At 47.6% G+C, this 19161-nt stretch overlaps 1 protein-coding gene across 1 annotated transcript in view; it reads right to left on the bottom strand.

Moving 5' to 3' along the window:
- The window catches only part of PLEKHO2 (pleckstrin homology domain containing O2), a 41471-nt gene extending 23428 nt beyond the window's left edge, over window positions 1-18043 (bottom strand). Inside the window, exons 1-2 of the mRNA XM_073304313.1 lie at window positions 17671-18043; window positions 7477-7629 (exon numbers count right to left, since the gene is read on the bottom strand). Coding sequence (XP_073160414.1) covers window positions 7477-7629; window positions 17671-17682 — 165 coding nt within the window. The 5' untranslated portion in view covers window positions 17683-18043. The remainder of the gene's footprint in view (window positions 1-7476; window positions 7630-17670) is intronic.
- Between the last annotated feature and the right edge of the window lie 1118 nt (window positions 18044-19161).

Genomic DNA, 19161 nt, shown 5'->3' with positions numbered 1-19161 from the left:
CCACGGCAGTCCATGATGATTTCAATCAGACGAACTTGGCCCATTCTTCCTAATGACACAGCGAAAATGTCATGCACACGTTGTCCAGGTTCAGTGTAGTTACACAGAAACAGCATCGTTCTCAACTGGTCCATTGGGTAGGGAGCACAGTGTAACACACAGGGGATATGATGATGTGTTTATATCACAGAGGTGCCAATCTCATTTGGGCCACACAGTGCAAAGTGCTGTACAAACACAGAGGTGGGGGGGGGTCCCTGCCCAGAAGAGTTCATGATCAGCTCAGTGTTCAGACATATCAATCTCTCACATTAGTGTAGCAAATCCTGAAGCCACATAAGTGGAGAACAGCAGCCTCTGCAGGAGGGACGCTCACAGAAGGAGAGAGAGAAGCAGCAACACCGAGGTCTCTGAGATGTGAACCAAGGGGTGTTCCGCGAAGACGTGGGCTCTGACTGGGACTTGGTCGCCAACTCCCATGGACTTTATGGAAGGTGGGGATCCAAATCCAAACATCGTGACTCAGGCCCGTCTCCGTCGCACACTAAAACTCCAGCTGTGAGCACCCCCAAATTGTGAGGTCTGGTCTCAGCCCAATGTTTAGTGGCTCAGACCAGCCTCTAGCTATGATTAACAAACACCAGGGAAATAGTGCAAAGGAGGAGTGTAGGCTGTGGGCTGCATGTCCTAGCCAGGAAGTTACTGAACAGTTAGAGGCAGGGAAGAGTCACAAGGAAGTGAGCTGAGGGGAATTTCCTTGGTTTACCACCTGACATTTAAGTCACAGGGGCCAGCTCTGGCTGTGTTGCAATTTCTTTCATTGCATTATATTTGCAGAGGAGGCCCCAGCTGCCGTGCTAGGATGCAGAGCAGGGTGCGAGCAACGCGAAGGTGTCTGGACCTAACTTAGGTTTGGATTTTTTGTAATGAAAGTAGCATTTATTTCCATTTTAAACAGAGGAGGTGAGTGTGAGGGGAGAACTGGGAGCATTTGCATCAGCGTCTGATGTGCAGCGTGAACCTGCTCCTGCTCACACTGAAACCAACTCACTCCAAAAATGCAGGACCAAGTCACTGCTTAATTTGTAATGAAATTGGTGCCAGGGCTCAAGTAATTTTTTGTACATTCATAATTGATGCAGCAAGCCCAGAGGTGCTGGGGATTTGAACTGCCACGCCTAGAGGTGCCATGCCGGGACTCAGCCCTGGCACAAATTAAGCATTGGATCAAGCCCTCTATGTAGATGGCAGGCATTCTGACACAGGGCTCATGCTGCCTTTCCTTGCCATATAATTACAAACATGTAAAGGGGATGGAAATAGAACATTTAATAATCCCTCCAAGCCAGCAAATGACAGAGGAGAGTGAGGTCAAACACATGTGCCTATAGGCTGGGTGAACTCAGCTGGGTTGTTAGAGGAGAGCTGCCCACATCATAAAATTGCCACCCAGTTAGCTGCCTCTCTGTGCAAGTCTGTTGGGGATGAGGACTAAGGTGGATTGGCAGAGCTTTGTGGGGAGGTTCGCTCAAAAAGCTTGTGGGCAATACTCCATGCCAGCAGCTGTGCTCTCAGCATGTCTCTAAGGGCCATGTAATCCTCCTCATCTCTCCACCCCTTCTTTCCTGCCTGGAGGGTTTGACAGGCACCCTCCCCCAGATTCCAGAGAAGCCCTTCTCCTGTCTAAGAATAGTTGGTTTTGGGGGAGTGGAAGGCATGGCAGGTGAGGGACCAGAAGCTCTACAATGGACATCACCCCCACTCCAAAGCTCTGGAAATATGCTGGTCACTGCAGCATTTAACCTTCACTAGTTCCCTGGGGGGAGGAGTTGGGGCTTAGGCACAGCCAGGGAATAAGTGAGGACACGTCCGCCTCCGGTGCGGTACCGATGGGGGACACAGAGAACTGCAGAAGGGCTAACTCTCTGTGCACAGGCCATATCCTAGGGCACAGGCCTGATTTCTAGGCCATGCCCTCATAGGGGAGAGGGGATTTCAGAAATCGGAGTTTCCCAAGTAAATTACCCCCTCTAGTGAGGGGGAGAAAAGGGTAGCCTGGACCAATATGAAGAAGGAAACCCTATATAAGAGGCCAAGGAAGATTCTAGGCTTGGACTATGTCTTAATGTGACTTGTGTGTGTAAATGTGACAGTTTACCAATGGCAAGGGGCTGGCCTTTTTTCTGTGCCCAGCCAGGTCACAAGGAGATCCAACCTATCTAACGTCCACAGCAGAAATACAGAATTGAAGGGCCTGACTCTGAGAGGCGCTGAGTGCCAGCATGTCCCTAGGATCTTGTGGCAGCGATATACACATAGCATCTTTCAGGATCGGCCAGCATGTTTCTGTAACTTTAAGGCCACCTCTGAGTTCTGGAGACCTGCTCTTATAAATGGGACTCTTCAGTCTGTCCCACACCTGCTTGGGTTCTGGTTTTCTCTCGTGTCACAGGAGAGTTACAAAAACCATTTTCTGTCATGCTAAGATTCAAAAGTTTAATTCAGCAGCTGCCTTAATCTGCAATCAAGTGTTTCCCTTTATATTGTAGCACAGCTGTTTGGGGATGTCCCATGGCATTTCAAATACTGTTCAGTTACTGGTTCAGGAGCGCTACACGTAACTGTTGAGAGGTGACAGCAGGACGGTAAATTTTATTCCATCCTCCTTTCTCTTGACATGTGTTAGAGGATGATTTTTAAATCACTTTTGCACTGGCTAGGGTTAGGGGCATTAATGAGACACTTAAAACCCTGATGCAAGAAAGCAATTAAGCATGTGTGTAACCTGAAGCATGAAAATAAACTCATTGATTACTCAGGTAGCTTAAGCACAGATGTAACTTTAAGTGCTTTGCTGGACTGGGGGCCTGAGGCAGAAAGTTGTTCACACTGGGACACTTTTTAACACATTAATACGTGTACTCAAAGCACTGTGTGTTTAAAAATCATATGGGTACAGCTGAGTGAAAAACTGAAGGTCCCTCCCTGCCCCGCCCACCCAAAAATTTCGAATGTTTGTTGAAAAACCCAAAACTGAAATTTTGTTGTGTTTGGCAGTCAAGAATCTTTGACTGAAAACTGCCAAAAACTGTAAAAATGACAAAATGGGGGGGGGGGGGAGGGGTGGGATTTGGTTTTATGATTTTCCAACATAATCATCAAGAATTTTCTATGAAAGTTGTCATAGGCATAATATTTTTCATCAAGCTGAAAATGCCATTTTTCCATTTAAAAAAAAAGTTTTGATTGAAAATTTTTGTCCAGCCCCCAATATACTAGTTGTGGCTATCCACTGAGTATATGTCTAGATTGGCTGTAATAATAATTTCTGTTTCTGAGGATCTCCAAGTAATTTAATTAATTAAGCCTTGAAGTAGGGAATGCATTATCTCCACTTTACAAATGGGGAAATGCAGGCAGAGATGGTGAGCACTTGACCAGGGTCACACAGGAAGTCTACTGCAGAACCAGAGATAGAATCCAGCTGCCCTGACCTCCAGTCCTGTTCTTTACACGCTAGATTATGTTCCTTGATGCCTTAAATGATATACATTTAATAACATAACAAACCAACTTTTTAAATTAGTTCTGTTACTTTGCACAAAAAAGGATCAGAGGTAATTTCAAGAGTGAGTGATACTGTCTAATTTGTACTGGGACTGCACCAAGGTTTATGTTTAACCTCCGTCTGTACAGGAGTCTATTTTCTTCAGATATCCTTTGTAATTCTCAGAGTTTCATTTTCATTCTGGCCAGGATCTACATTTCTCTTGAAGACAGTCAGAATCATTATTTCTTAACAACTCTATTCTATTCTATATATGCTTTATACCGTGTTTATCATTGTAGTAGCTGAGCAGCTCCCTGAGAATGTGATGTAATACATGTTCTTGTATGTATTAGTTTGGGTATGCGAGCAGCCAAAGTTACTGTTGTTATATGTACAACATATATACTATAAATGTATCTCGGGTAGCACAGTCTGAGTTCATGTGGAGATTAGGCTGTGGGTAATGTAGGTGAAGCCAAAATGGGATACAGGAAATACACCTAACTTCATACCACATCAACTGAAGGAAGTTTGAAGCATATTAAAGGTACCAGAGATTTTCACCAACCATACGCTCATGGCTAATCTGATAGCCAATTACAGTTTGCCTTGGGCAGACAGCTACCCTTTAAAACAACCCTAAGCCTGGCTAAGAGATGATGAACATGTTTCAGAAGGGACTGGCAAATCCTAACTGCCAAATCTCAATCTAAGACAAATTATAGAAGATAACCACAAACGATGCTAACACAGTATTTGTGCTAGTCTTATGCTATATTTTTCAGTGATGCAATATGACGTAGCTAGATTTTCAGCTGCTCTTAGCTTTGCCTCCAATTGTGTATGCACAAACTTTGTACACACAAATGTTTCCATGTGCAGCTTGCACACTTGTGCACTCAGAAAAACAAGCATGGCATTTAGACCTACAAATGAAGCAACTGTCAGGGGTCAGCATTAGAAAACCTGGCCTTCTACTGATTCATGAAGGGTTGGAAGGCTGGTAAAAGGATGTGTTGCCTTTTGCCTCTTGGTCACTGGTTGAAATCCAGTGAACTGGTGGGGCCTGGTCTACTGCTTCATAGACAGCCATGCCTATCCTAAAACCCTTCCCTTCCCTCTCTCAGCAGAGAGGCCTTTGAAGCTCACCTCCCATCTCACCCCTTCGGGTCAGGCTTGGGACACATTAGGAAGGAATCATGTACTATCATGTTGCACAGGCTAAGGAGAGGCCTTCACTTCCTAGGGCTAATAACCCCAACCTTTCAAAAGCACAAGCAATTCCATTTAAAACTATTTGATTCTCAAAAGAGCAAGGGAAGCTGTATTCCTCTTTAGGCCTGCAACGAGAGATACCGGAAAGGAATGTAGGATGGCCCTGGGATCTGGGGTTCAGATTGGGCACCAGGAAGCAGAAGATGCAGTTTCAGTTCCCCCTGTGCCACAGACTTTTTGTATGACCTCGAGCAAATCATTTTCATTTCTCTGGGACTCGGTTCTCTCTCTGTAAAATGGAGATAATACCACTTCCCTACCTTGCTGGGTTGCTGCAGAGACAAAGACATGCAGTGCGAGTGGCTCACATATTACAGGGATGGGGACCTTTTTATAAGTGCCTCACTAAAAACAGCCATTTCCTTCAGTAGCCCGGCAGCAAATCTGCACAAGCATATGCTGTCTTATTACACTACCACATAACTTCATAGAATTTCTACTCCTAAGATACACTTCTTCAGTATGTGCCACTTTAGCAGCCTATAGATATTACCATGGCCCTGTATTTCCAACAGTGGGACGAGCCTGCTAACCAAGGTCACAGATGCAATTTACTACAGGATGTTACCACAACCGATACACTACCAGAAAATATTGTGCCTGGTTGTTATAAATGTCCTTTTTTCCCTGTTGAGAAAATAAAATACCTCTTTAAAGAACTAGGGGTTTTCCTTCCCTGAATGTCTGTGGAGATTAATCTTACTTTAAAATGCCTCATTTCCTTCTGTGAAGATAAAAACCTCCATATATCTAGTTTTCAAAGATGTTCCCGTTTAGAAGCCTATGTCGTCTTTATAGCCCCGAATCTGCGTGGCTCTGAGCACTTGAAACTTCAGCTGGAGTCTACAGCAGTCCGGGGTACTTGGCAGCTCTCAAGAGAGGCTCAGCAATTTGCAGAATTGGGTCCCATGTCTTGCCACACAGCCGTAGGCCTAGTTACGCCCCCTACACCCAAGCTAATAAACGTGTGCCTAACTTTCTGGCTGCTGGTGAGCATTTTATTCCAACTCCTCATTTAAATGCTCAGAAAAGCACTTCATGGTGCTGGCAGTTTCAGAGCTAGCTGGAAATTTCCCTTCAGGGTGGATTTCTGGTGTAAAATGCCCTTTTCGCATGGGAAAATTTTGATTTTGATGAACAACTTTTGATTTTTCCATCAGGCCCCCCCAGCTAAAATGGTGGCTCCCCAGGTGCCCTCCTGGAAGGCTCCTGGCAATTTCCCTTTCTGCCCGCAGGGAGAGAGTGAAACTGCCAAGAGCCTCTTGGGGGGACCTCAGCCAGACTTGGGAGGGAGGCAGAAAACAGAGGTACTCAGCCTCCAGCAAGCCAAAAAATTAGGGTTTGGTTTTCTCAAAATGGGTGTTTTTCAGGAAATCCCTTCCCATGAATAATCTCACATTTCTGACTTTGTGTCCCAGTTTGGGATGAACAGTCTTTGAAAAACATGTAATTTTTTGCACAAGGGGATTTCCATTTTCTGACTGGCTCTGCTCAGAACAAATGGCCTCAAAGGGGCAATGGTGATTGCCGGGGGGCATACCAAGTGGCATTTGGCTTGACTGATTTGTGTCAAACCTTCTCCATCATGTAGCACATTTGGAGGAGGGGGAAGAGAGAACCAAAAGTATTTTCAGGGTTGCTCTTCCTCAAATCATCACAATAATGTAACTGGTAAAATATTTCCCCATTCTAGTGGCCCTGACACAGGACACACAAACTTTATTTACATGCTTTGCTTTACAATTTTCTTACACTTCTGGGCTGGATGCCACAAAATCTTGCTCACACAGGAAATCCCACTGAAATCATGGGGCCCAATCCTGGAAATCTTTACTCACGCATGCAGTCTCTGTGGGACTGGGCCCCATATTTTCATGCATTTATAATCCTCATTGAATGCAGATGCGAGGAAGATTTAATTTGGCTCTTACTTCTCGGTTGATTGAAAAGAGTATTAAACTAGAGCCAGGCCCTCTAACTTTTTGCATGCAAGTAATCCCAGTGAAGTGCATAGAAGGGTTCTCAGGAGAAAGGCCGAAGGAACAGGTCCTACTCCAGTGCAGTTTAGTCCTGCTTTTGATCAAATAGAAGGGAAAAGCCAAGTAAAATCTGCCTTGTGTCTGCATTTAAGGAGCATTACAAATGCTCACAAACACACTCCACACCCATGAATGGGTAAGTGAAACCCTGAAGAGCTTGAAACGTTGCAGGCCAGACATTTGAAGGCTGCCAAACAGCTGCAAGGCTGTGTCATTCACTTGAGTAGCAGGTGGGAAGTCAGCCTGTTGCAACTCAGTTTTATAACTTAAAAAGCAAAAAAATCTATGTCCCACTCTCCTTCCCACTGCTCCCAAATTGATAATCTGCTCCGTTTCTTACGGAATCTCTTTTTTTTCCAAATTTGGCAAAAACATTGGCAGTTTCTTGTTATGGGTGAAAATATTTATAATATATAATATATTCTAAAATGCACCAGCTGTCTCCTCTCTATTGCATTTAACCTTCCCAGATTTTTCTTGAGAAACTGAATGGGACTAAATGAACTGGAGGAAAGGGTGAAGGACAAACATCCAGTGTCGACTAAGGGCCTGATCCCATGCCGCACCATGCAGGAGAGGGCCCTTATTCCGGAAAGCCTGAGCAAACCGTACCTCATCTTCATACATCAGTAGCTGCGTTTTACATAACAGGATGTAACGGTCTTTCCATAATCCCAAAAGCCCTCCACTGCTTTTCTTAATCCAGCCAGCTTTGTCTGCGGTCGGAGCACGTTTCGGTTTCTCCGTGACCTCTTCTTTCACACCCTGCAAAGACACCACAAAAAGCAAAGGGAAGGAAGATTACGTTCAGTTGCACTTTTCAGACCTAGGCAGCAGTAGCTACGTATTCCAAAGGGCCTGCTGAGGAGAGGTGCTAGGCCCCCCACCCCTCGCACTCAGGCCACTGGCAGGACGTAGGGCCCACATGTGCTCTTACAATCCCTTTCAGTTTGGCAGGTCCTCTTTGCCACGCACGTCTCTTACCAGGAGTCACAATCTGGCCAGGGACATACACTCCCCGCCGTTCACTAACTCTGAAGAAAGGTTGGGGTCAGGCTTTCACCTTGCAGGGCAAGGACAACTCAGGCAGGGTCCCCTCAGGCAGCTTCCAGCTCGGGGAGGGGGTTGGCAGAATGGACTCCAGAACCAACGCCTCAGGAGGGAGCTGGCAGAAGCGAAGGCTGCCTCTGCCACCACACCCCTTGTTAGCCCCCAGGGTGCTCTCCGCACTTTCAGCACAGTGGTGTAGCTGCACTGCTGGGATTTTCCTTACCGCTGCTCCCCTGGGCCCCTTTTTAAATTCCCATGATCCCAGGGGCTCCCTGCACCACAGCATCTGAAAAACATCACCCACATCTCAAGTTGTTGTGGGCTGGAGTTCGTCTCCGCTCTGTTCCTAACCCACTCTAGGAAACCCGGAAAATCTCCTGGCCTTACTCCTGCTCCCATTGTAGTCAATGCCACAACTCCCAGGATCCAGCCCAGAGCCGCTCTTAGGCAGTTTCTCCAGGCCCAGTTTTTCTCCTGGAAGCTTGGCCATTTCTTCCATACACACAATGCTGTCAGCTGTGGGCTGCACTGCTGTACCCTGTGGAATTCCGGGCCCCGCTGTCATGCCGGGTTCGGCATTCTGAGACTTGCGTATTAACACTGCTAGGCTGAATTGCGTCGTGCAACACGAGGGCAGCAGGAACAAGGGCTTAGCTCTCGGCACTCTGTTGTTCCTCACACTGACTCATTCCCTACATTCAGGCTAACTTCTGCAGCGTGCTGATTTTAACTTGAGTGGAAAGGACTAGCAGGAAAAGAAGGAAGTTTAAAGCAACAGTTCCTTTTAGTTGGGGCATTTGTAGCTGTTGCAAGCAAAGTTTTCTGTGTCCCCCTCACTCGCCCCATCTTCATCTAACCGCCAATCCTTGCCTCCCCACAGCCACCTTTTCCAAACCTCCAATTCACTGCTGGAGTGGATGCTAGGGCTTGAATCATCCTGAGGGCACCCACTGCACACACATCTCCCCTGGCCCATAGGGAAAGGGAGGCCCTCCGTGGGGCTCGGGTTGTGCATTATCCCTCCCCAGTTCCCAGTGGAATATGCTGCAAAGACAATACACTGCTTTAGGGAAGCTGGCGCTAGGGAAACCTGTCAGTCTGAGTCCTGGCATTGAAAACATGGGAAGAAGGGGGTTGTAAGTATGTGCAAAGGGGCAGAGATTGTAGAAGAGCAAAATCAATGTCCAAATGTTGGCTGTGCACGACTGCTTTGTTTCAGTGCCTTGGTGTTTAACGAAACACTGGTGGGCAAATCAGTTTCCAATCTCTAGTCCGTGCTGCTACATTAATGTACCTTTTTCGCTTATTCCCCAGGCTGGTCTTAGGTTCCATCATCATAAGACACCACTTAGACACGCAGACGCTACTGTATACGTGTGCAGGCAGCTCACAGACAACTGCTGGCTGCATGGGTTTATCAGACATAGATCTGCTCTGCTCCGGAGCTACAAGGCCTGATTCTCATCTCCCACACACAAGTGCTGCCTTCCATTCACCACAGTGAAGTCACTCCTGATTCCCACCACTGTGGGATCAGAATCAGGACTGTGGGTTTAGAACCCACTCATTTGTCCTAAGAGTTCATACACAGTTTACAGCAATGTACCCCACCCAGAACTATTCCTGCTTAATCTCAGGTTTGTGGGAAGTGGAATTTTTGAGGGTCTCAGGATTGTCCCCAAAAATCTCAGGATTTGGGGGAGGAAGCAGGTTCCACAGCCATGGGCTTGCTGCAGGTGCTGTGACTGCAACATGTGGAGGAGAATCACAAGTCCCGGGAGTCACAAGGAACACAAGTTTTTCATTCTTGAGCCCTGTCATTTTCCAAATCCACTTACCATGGTGGGGATGAATTACTCTCATGATTTAAAAAATAAACGGAAATGTATCTGGTGCCAATAAGTTTTTCAGCTGGAAGAAAGAAACCCAGGAGGGGGAGTCTGTGGTCAGCAAAGCTCCCCTAAATACAAAACACTGAAGGCACAAGCTCTTTTCAAGCTTCAGGACATGCTCTTGAATAGCCACTGCAATGGAAGATGAGGCTTCCACACAAACCGAATCCATCCTTCCCCCGTGCTTCTCACTGTTTCATCTGTGCTGCTGTTGGAGTGCTGACCCTTTTCTGAGTCTCTTCTGCAGGATCAGGCAGAGATTTGGAATTCCTTACTCTACCTTCAGCTGAGCCAACTCCCCTGCAAACAGCGCTTCAGCAAACTCGTGACTGCAACAGGGAGGCCGACCCAGAATTCTCCAGTGTATTTCAGGAGAATGACACTTTAAACACAGGCTGAGTTTCCTCCGTACTCTGTTGGGACAAGAGGCTTGTTCTGTCTAAGATAAATCACAGAAGCTTTGTGCTCTCCTTAGCAATGCTAAATTAGCATGCAATATGAAGGCAGAATCCCAACCCATCCCAATATGGTCCTGGTTAGTTACAAAATGCAACTCTTCTTGTAGGAAAGAAGTTCATCAAAGTAACTGTAATTTGGCCATCGGTTTTTGTTTTGTTTTTTTTTTTCAAATGAGGAAATGCAATGCGCAGGGACGGAGATCGAAACCAGATAGTCCCATGGCCAGAACTGATTACAGACAGAGCGAGCGTAGAAGGAGGTGTTCCAAAAACTTAGTGTGAGATTTACTGACAGATGATATGAGCCTTGGTAACAAGTCTGTTTCCATGCATCCAACTCACAATGAACACACCCTTGGATTGCAGCTGCCATTTGTTTGAACTGGAACTGCAGGGAAGGCAGCCACGCCAATAGAGAGAGGGGGAGAAAGTGACGGAGTTGTTCTGTATATAGGGCCTTTTCCGGTGCCTACTGAAGTCAATGGAACAGCTCCTATTAATTTTAATGGGCTTTGGAGCAGGCCAATACTAAGAAATTGTGTATTTTGGCATGTATTTAGAGAGAGATTTACCTGGGATAGTTGGGTCACTAGGCACGTGCCATCTTGATCACACTAAATAGCAATTGAAAATGCTGCAATACAGGATGGCAGTACATGCAAAGCTCTTCATGGAAATGAGGCGGTATTATAATTCTTGTTCGTTTGTTCTACCTAACTTTTTAGGTTGCCAGGAAGTTGTACTCTGTTGTGATCTGCCACTTCAGGAAACATCAGCTAGTGCACAAATATAGACATGCTGGTTTCCTGAATGAGCTGCCTTTCGATGTCATTCATAGGTCCTTGGGGCCTGGTTCCAATCTCACTTACAGCAGTTTTACACTGGTGTAATTCTGCTGGGTTCACTGGAGCCGCTCTGGATTTATACGGGGAGGAGAATCTGTCAGCCCCAAGGGCTTAATTTTACAGAAATCTCAGAGTTCTAACAGGTTTTTTGCAAGAGAATATTAAAACATGCATGATCCTCACTTAACCCATCAGATGGCAGCAATGTTGTCAGGAAATACATCCAGGGATGTACGTGTCCGACCTCGGACTTAGCTCTGCAGAGGGAAAACTCCCCCATTCCTGTTATTTCTGTGGTTTTAAATAAAAAATGTTCGGTGTAAAACATAAGCTGTTAATTTATTCTCCTAGAAACCTACCGGCCCTGTTACTACTCGTGTTTTAGTTCATCTTCATCATCAAGCTTATACTATAAGAGGCAAATGTGCAAGGTTATGTTGGAGTTCAAGGGGTGCCATAAGAGCCACAACCTTCCAGTCCGTACTCTTTCATGGCTTATATTTAGGACCAGTCCTGATCCTGTGCGCTCCCTGTGGATCCACTCGTTCTTTAACATTTCAAACTCAGTGATATGTTCAAACTCAGGGAATAAGAGGGAGGAGGATGCCTGTAAGGACCCCTTTGTGGAGCTTCCCCTCCAATCGTTCAGGGGCACAAGTCTGCTCCATACCATGAAATGAGCCACGTATGGTTCTGCCTCGAAACTATGCAGAACTTCCAGGATCTGCACATAGCCCAGGGGCTCTGCAGCAGCCATCCACATGGAGGGTTAGCATCTGGCTGCTGGCACCAAAACCTCCTGCTCCCTGTCCGCATAGCCCAAGGGAGCCAGAACACTTGACCCACCCCCTTACAGAAGGGTTCCCCAGTGCCAACAGCTTCTGGGGAAAAGGAAATAAAGCCTGGGCTGTGATACTGTCCCCAGGGAATGATGTTGGGGGATGATGTGGGACCCACCAAAACCGGGTCAGCCCTGCACCCTGCCAGTCTGGGCCTGCACAGATCCTTACCCCACAGAGCAGGCTCCCATAAACAGGCAGTGGAATGGTGCTGTGGAGACTACCAGCCCCCAGTTCCTTTCCAAGCAGGCAGGGAGATCCATGAGCAGAGATGCCCACCCTGCAGATCCGGGGGGGAATTATCTAGGCCTGAACTTGCCATCAAGCCCCCTGGCCTCTCCTAAAACATAAACATAGGGGTTCAAGTCAGCATTCCTTGGATACTACGGTGGTGCAAAGGGGGTCGACCTGCCTAAACAAGGCATCTTTCGTTAGCCCCATCCCTTAGAGCAGGGTATGGTCATCCTTTGCTCTACTTCTTAGTCTCCCATCCCTCAGCCTGGCATCGAGAAAAACTTGACCAGACCCAAGGATCAGATCCTAAAGAGTTTTGACTGTACGAGGAATGTAAAATCAAACCCATTGGGTGTGATCCTTAGCTAGTGTGAACCAGTTTATACGAGCCCAGGATCTGGCTTCTAGTCTAATCCTTTCTCAAGAGAGAGGTGAAAATGAGCAAAGGAAACATGTAATGTCACAGGCATAAAAGTCAACATAACTAAACATTCATGTTTGTTACAGTGAAACAGGGGAGGGTCTGCTCAGAAACAGCATCTGACATTTTCGTGGACTATTTTTGTGGCAACGAAGTAGGTTTGTGCCAGAAGGGACAACATTAGCATATCATGTTAATGGGAGCTTTGCCAGAGCAAGGACTGCAGGATCGGGGCCTCAGTTCCACTCTGTGCTCTCGGACCTGGTATGTGGGTCACATAGGATTACAAATCTTAGCAAGGATGGAAAACTTCAGAGGCTTTTTATTTTTTAAACTTAAACAACCAGCTCTAACTTCCCCCCAGCCTCCTCTCCCAGTATTTTCAGGCTCACAAAACCACAAGTTTCATGTCTTCTGAGCAAAAAAAAATTTAATCACTATGGTGGTTTATGAACTAACTATACATATGGTATTGAAGTTCCTGCCTCAGTTTCACTAATCTCATTTCAAGCAGATAGATAGCAACTGTAACTAACTATGACTAATCAAAAGTACACCTCTAACAAGAACTACTTCCCTCTACTTTTGACGAATACCCTAGTGCAGAGGCTCTCAACCTTTCCAGACAACTGTCCCCCTTCTGGGAGTCTGACCCGTCTTGCGTACCTGCAAGTTTCACCTCACTTAAAAACTACTTGCTTACAAAATCAGACATAAACATACAAAAATGTCACAGCTCACTGTTACTGAAACATTGCTTACTTTCTCGTTTTTACCATATAATTATAAATCAATTGGAATACAAATAGTGTACTTACTTTTCAGTGTATAGTAGATAGAGCCGTATAAAATTTTAGTGTTGTACTGACTTAGCTAGTGCTTTTTATGTAGCCCCTTGGAAAACTAGGCAAATCTCTAGATGAGTTGCTGTAAGACCTCTGTGTACCCCTGGTTGAGAACCAATGCCCTAGTGCCATCTGGTAAAACTATTTTTTTTCCCCAGGGGACCTGAACTTGGCCTCTGATCTTGCACATACAATATTGCAGGTCAAAGTGTTCTAATTTAGCTTTCTATCAACACTGTAACAGCAAATCAGGTAACTAGACAATTAACGCTAACCGTTGCCACCTATGGTTGATCGGGCTCATGAAACTACATTTGCAATTACTGGTGGGTGCAGAATTCGAGGCTGTCTTTGAAAAAGTGGCCTGTGAAGTGTTAATTTAGCATTAGAAAAAAAGTGCAGAGCGAGCGGAACTGCAAACTTAAGTCATCGGTACACAGAAGGGGCAGCCTTGGCAGCTGGAGTGAAAGCTGTCATCCCAGCACCCTGCCAATGCGCCTCACTCCTGAACTGGGGGTGACCACCTCTTGGTCTGGTTCAGTATCCAAGCTCATTCAGGCCTCGGCCTGCTTACCAAAACAGCTAAGAAGGTTGCCAGCTGGAAGGTGGCTTTTGTAATGTGGATTAATTTCATGTAGGCCCATGGATAATAACTTTCAGTCGCTACCAACTTGGGCTGCACTGCAGTCTCCCAACTGTCTTATTGCCAGTTTTCAGACACCCTAGGCCTTGCCACACAGTTTTGGAGCCGGAAATGAAGTAGGGGAAAGGCATAACTTGAAGGCTTAACATCAAATGTGCCGTGGCCCAATTCTGAAGTCCTCAAACAGGATGAACTCCCATTCCAGTTAGCAGTGGGAGCTTTGCCCATATAAGGGCAGCAGACTCTCATTTGGGGAAAGGAGGAGGAAATAATGCTGTAGCCAGATGATGTGAGAAAAAGAATGACATTTGTTTAAGTTGCTTGCAAGCTCGTAGTTTATAGAATAAATCCTGGAAGAGACAGATTACTATGCAATGGGTCGAAGATGCACGAACACAGACAGTGCATGGAAAGAGAAACAATTGCCACATGCATTTTCCCAAATTCAATCCCTTCCCAAGCAGAACCTCCCATAGCCTGATATGGGAGAAGAGTTGACACCCTCATGAAGCACAAGGCTCTTTGTCAATCTATTAGCCTGGCAGAGGCTCAGACATTATGGTGATGGGCACCAGTACAAAATCCTTAAACGGAGAGAATTGGGAAGTATGATGACATAAATAAGGGTTTCATTTTAAATGACTGGGTTTCATCATACCCATACTTTGAAAGTACAAAAATAGGGATAGACCAGTTTCACCCAACGAATTGAAACCATTTAAATAACTCAAGATAGTTAAGTCCACAGCTGATTGCAAAGAGTTGCAAAGGGATCTCATTAAACTGGATGACTGGCAAGAAAATGGAAGATGAAATTCTATGTTGATAAGTGCAAAGTAACGCACATTGGAAAACATAATCCCAACTCTATGTACAAAATGATGGGGTCTAACTTAGCTGTTACCACTCAAGGAAAAAATCTTGGAGTCATCATGGAAAGTTCTCTGAAAACATCTGTTCAGCGTGCAGCATCAGTCAAAAAAATCTAATCGAATGTTAGGAACCATAAGGAAAGGGACACATAATAAGATAGAAAATACCAATGCTGCTTAATAAATCCATGGTATGCTCACCCTTTGAATACTGCATGCAATTCTGGTCATCCCATCTCAAAAAAGATATACAAGAATCAGAAAAAGTACAGAGAAGGGCAACAAAAATGATTAGGGGTACGGAACAGCTTCCATGTGAGGACAGATTAAAAAGACTGGAATGGCGCAGCTTAGAAAAGAGACTATTAAGAGGCGATACAACAGAGGTCTATAAAATCATGATTGGTGTGAAGGAAGTGAATAAGGAAGTGTTATTAACACCTTCACACAACACAAGAACCAGGGGGCACCAAATGATATTAATAGGCAGCAGGTTTAAAGCAAACATAAGGAAGTACTGCTTCACACAATGCACAGTCAACCCGTGGAACTTGTTGCCAGGGTGTGTTGTGAAGGCCAAAAGCATAACCAGGTTCAGAAAAAATTAGAAAAGTTCCTGGAGGATAGGTCCATCAATGGCTATTAGCCAAGATGGTCGAGGATACAACCCCACGCTCTGCATGCCCCTAAGCCTCTGACTGGCAGAAGCTGGGACAGGTCAACAGAGGATGAATCACACGATAAATTGCCTTGTTCTGTTCATTCTCCTTCTGTTCATTCTCTCTGATGCATCTGGCATTGGCCTGTGACAGGATACTGGGCTAGATGGACAACTGGTCTCATCCAGTGTGGCTGTTCGTATTTAAAAGCCAGAGGGAAAACTGTATCCAATGACAGGTTTCAGAGTAACAGCCGTGTTAGTCTGTATTCGCAAAAAGAAAAGGAGTACTTGTGGCACCTTAGAGACTAACCAATTTATTTGAGCATAAGCTTTCGTGAGCTACAGCCAGCAGGAGAGTGAGTTTGTGTGTGTGTGTGTGTGTGTCCGGGGAAAAAAAAGGGGGGGGGTGAGAAAGCCTGGATTTGTGCTGGACATGGCCCACCTTGATTACCATGCACATTGTAGGGAGAGTGGTCACTTTGGATGAGCTTTTACCAACAGGATAGTGAGTTTGTGTGTGTGGTTTTTGGAGGGGGGTGGGGGGGTGAGAGAACCTGGATTTGTGCAGGAAATGGCCCACCTTGATTATCATGCACATTGTGAAGAGAGTTGTCACTTTAGATGGGCTATTACCAGCAGGAGAGTGAATTTGTGTGGGGGGTGGAGGGTGAGAAAACCTGGATTTGTGCTGGAAATGGCCCAACTTGATGATCACTTTAGATAAGCTATTACCAGCAGAACAGTGGGATGGGAGGAGGTATTGTTTCATGATCTCTGTGTGTATACAATGTCTGCTGCAGTTTCCACAGTATGCATCTGATGAAGTGAGCTGTAGCTCACGAAAGCTCATGCTCAAATAAATTGGTTAGTCTCTAAGGTGCCACAAGTCCTCCTTTTCTTTTTGTAGCCAGTGAATTGCTGCTATTCTGTAACTTGTCCATGGGAAAGCCAAAAGTCAGCAAGACTGCCATTTAAAAAAACGGAGGCCTTTATACTATTTATCAGGCAGCGATTTACAGCAGCGTGAGCGCCTTGCACCTGCTGCACTGCCAAGACAGCAGAAACTGCAACAGGCATTAGGTTTCAGAGTAGCAGCCGCATTAGTCTGTATCCGGGGCACCAAGACATTAGGTGTTTTGCTTGTTCATGTTGGGCGGCCATTCTCAGCGGCTCTTCCATGTGATAACCGGCACCCAGCTGCTGGGGGGTTGTGATGCCCGGTGCCCCTTTTCCTGTTTCGGTTTCAAACTAACCCATCCACGTTTGCATTCAGCAAGGAGCTTTGGGGGCACTTTAGATAACCCCAGCTGGCAGAAGGGGACAGCATCTTCCAGTGCCACCCAGGAGACCCAGTGCACTAAAAGGTGCGTGTTTGGGCCGGCGTCTAGCTTGGGTCGGAGCAAAAGCAGAGTGAGCAGCTCTCACGGAAGCAGTGAGTTCTCCTTTCCCCCTTATTACCAGCCTATCATCCATCAACAACAATCTGCTCACCCTCCGCTTCCCGGGCCAAATGCCATCGCATACCAAAACCGAAGAAAAAGAAGAAAAAAAAAAAGTCTTCAGGCCAGGCCAGGCCCTAGTCAGAGCTGCCTCTGTTCTCCCCTGTTCCCTTTCACCCGCCAGCCCCCCCCCGGGGGAGGGGGGGTGGACACACACAAGGAGCAGACTTTCTTTCCCTGTCTCCATCCTGTTATTCCTATTTTGCTTTTTAAGAACTGCAACGCGCTGGGCTGGGGGCAGAGCTGCACCCAAAAAGAATAAAAAGAAAAAGGGGCTGAAGAGTCTGTCCAGCCCAGGGAACGCTGCGGATTGCAACACATGCAACTAGGGATGGGGGGGGGCGGTGAAAACTCAGGCTCCGGGGCAGCGTCTTCCCTTCTACCCCGGGGGAGGTGGATTTTCGCCCTGCCGCCCCCCCCCCCCCGCCGCGTCCTGCCCTCTCCTCCCCCTGGGGGGCTGCTAGTTTTCAGGGCTCCTTCCCCCCCCTCTCTGGAAAGGGGGGGGGTGTGTCGGGGCGGCTCCCGCGGGCCCCCCCAAGTTACTCACCTCCTCTTCCATGGCCGGAGCCCGCTCGCGTCCCCTGCTCGCCGCGAGTCACGGGCTCGTCCCCGGCAGCAGGAGCCCCGCGGCTGGTGGTGCAGACGCCGGATCCGGGCGCTCAAACATGCCGGGCCGGGGGGGGTCCGGATCCGCCTGCCCGGGGAGCGGGACGTGCAGCCAGCCTGGCCCCGGCGCCTTCCCCCCGCCCCGGCTCCCTCCTGCTCCTCCTCGCCCCGCTTCGCAGCCAGTCGGGTTTCCGGTGGCTCGCTCCGGCCGCAGGAGGAGGAGGCGGGGTGCCGGGAACCGGGAACCCCCAGCCCGCGCCCAGCCGCCGCCGCCGCCTGCGGACCCGGACCCCGCCCGGCGCCTTCCCCTGCCTGCGCGGGGCGGGACCCCGCTGAGCTGCGGGCCTCCCGCCGCGGCTGGGGCTGGCCAGGGGGGCGAGGCCAGGGCGAGGGTTGCCCACCCCCGGGAGCAGCAGGGCGTGGCCCCTTAGCGCCTCTCTTCCCCAAGGGCCGAGCCGAGCTGCCCCTGGTCTTCCCCTCTTGAGCCCCCCATCTCACCCTGCTTGGAAGCTCTTTGGGGCAGAGACCCGGCTAGCTGTGTGGGTGGGCGCCCTGCCCCGAGCCCAAAGGGGGTCCTGCTCCCTGGCTGCCTCTCCTGGGAGCTACCGCAGCGCACACAGTAATGATCATCTTCACTCTCTCTTCTCCAGCCCCACCCGCATGGGTCTCACAGTGCCCGGCAGGAGAGGACCTGGAAAAAGGGTCTGCACCATCTTTGCGAAATGAGGTGTCACTGGGTGTGGCCGTTCCTGACCCCAGGGGAATCAGCTTGAGTATCATAGAATCTCAGGGCTGGAAGGGACCTCAGGAGGTCACCTAGTCCAACCCCCTGCTCGAGCAGGACCCATCCTCAACTAAATCATCCCAGCCAGGGTGTTGTCAAGCCTGACCTTAAAAACCTCTAAGGAAGGAGATTTCACCACCTCCCTCGGTAACCCATTCCAGTGCTTCACCATCCTCCTAGTGAAAAAGTTTTTCCTAATATCCAACCGAAAACTCCCCCACTGCAACTTGAGACCATTACTCCTCGTTCTGTCATCTGCTACCACTGAGAACAGTCTAGAGCCATCCTCTTTGGAACCCCCTTTCGGGTAGTTGAAAGCAGCTATCAAATCCCCCCTCATTCTTCTCTTCTGCAGACTAAATAATCCCCGTTCCCTCAAACTCTCCTCATAAATCATGTGGTCTAGCCCCCTAATCATTTTTGTTGCCCTCCGCTGGACTCTTTCCAATTTTTCCACATCCTTCTTGTAGTGTGGAGCCCAAAACTGGACACAGTACTCCAGATGAGGCCTCAGCAATGCTGAATAGAGTAGGAGACACCCCCCCACCCCCAAAGAATTGGCTAGCAAAATGTTTTGTACCAAAGTGTAGCCCAGTGGGGCCCCAATCCTGGTGGGTGCTGCTAGGAGATGCTGGGTGTCAACAAGTC

This window comes from Lepidochelys kempii, chromosome 10 (assembly GCF_965140265.1).
Source record: "Lepidochelys kempii isolate rLepKem1 chromosome 10, rLepKem1.hap2, whole genome shotgun sequence".
NCBI lineage: Eukaryota > Metazoa > Chordata > Testudines > Cheloniidae > Lepidochelys > Lepidochelys kempii.
This window is presented reverse-complemented; position numbering and strand designations above follow the sequence as displayed.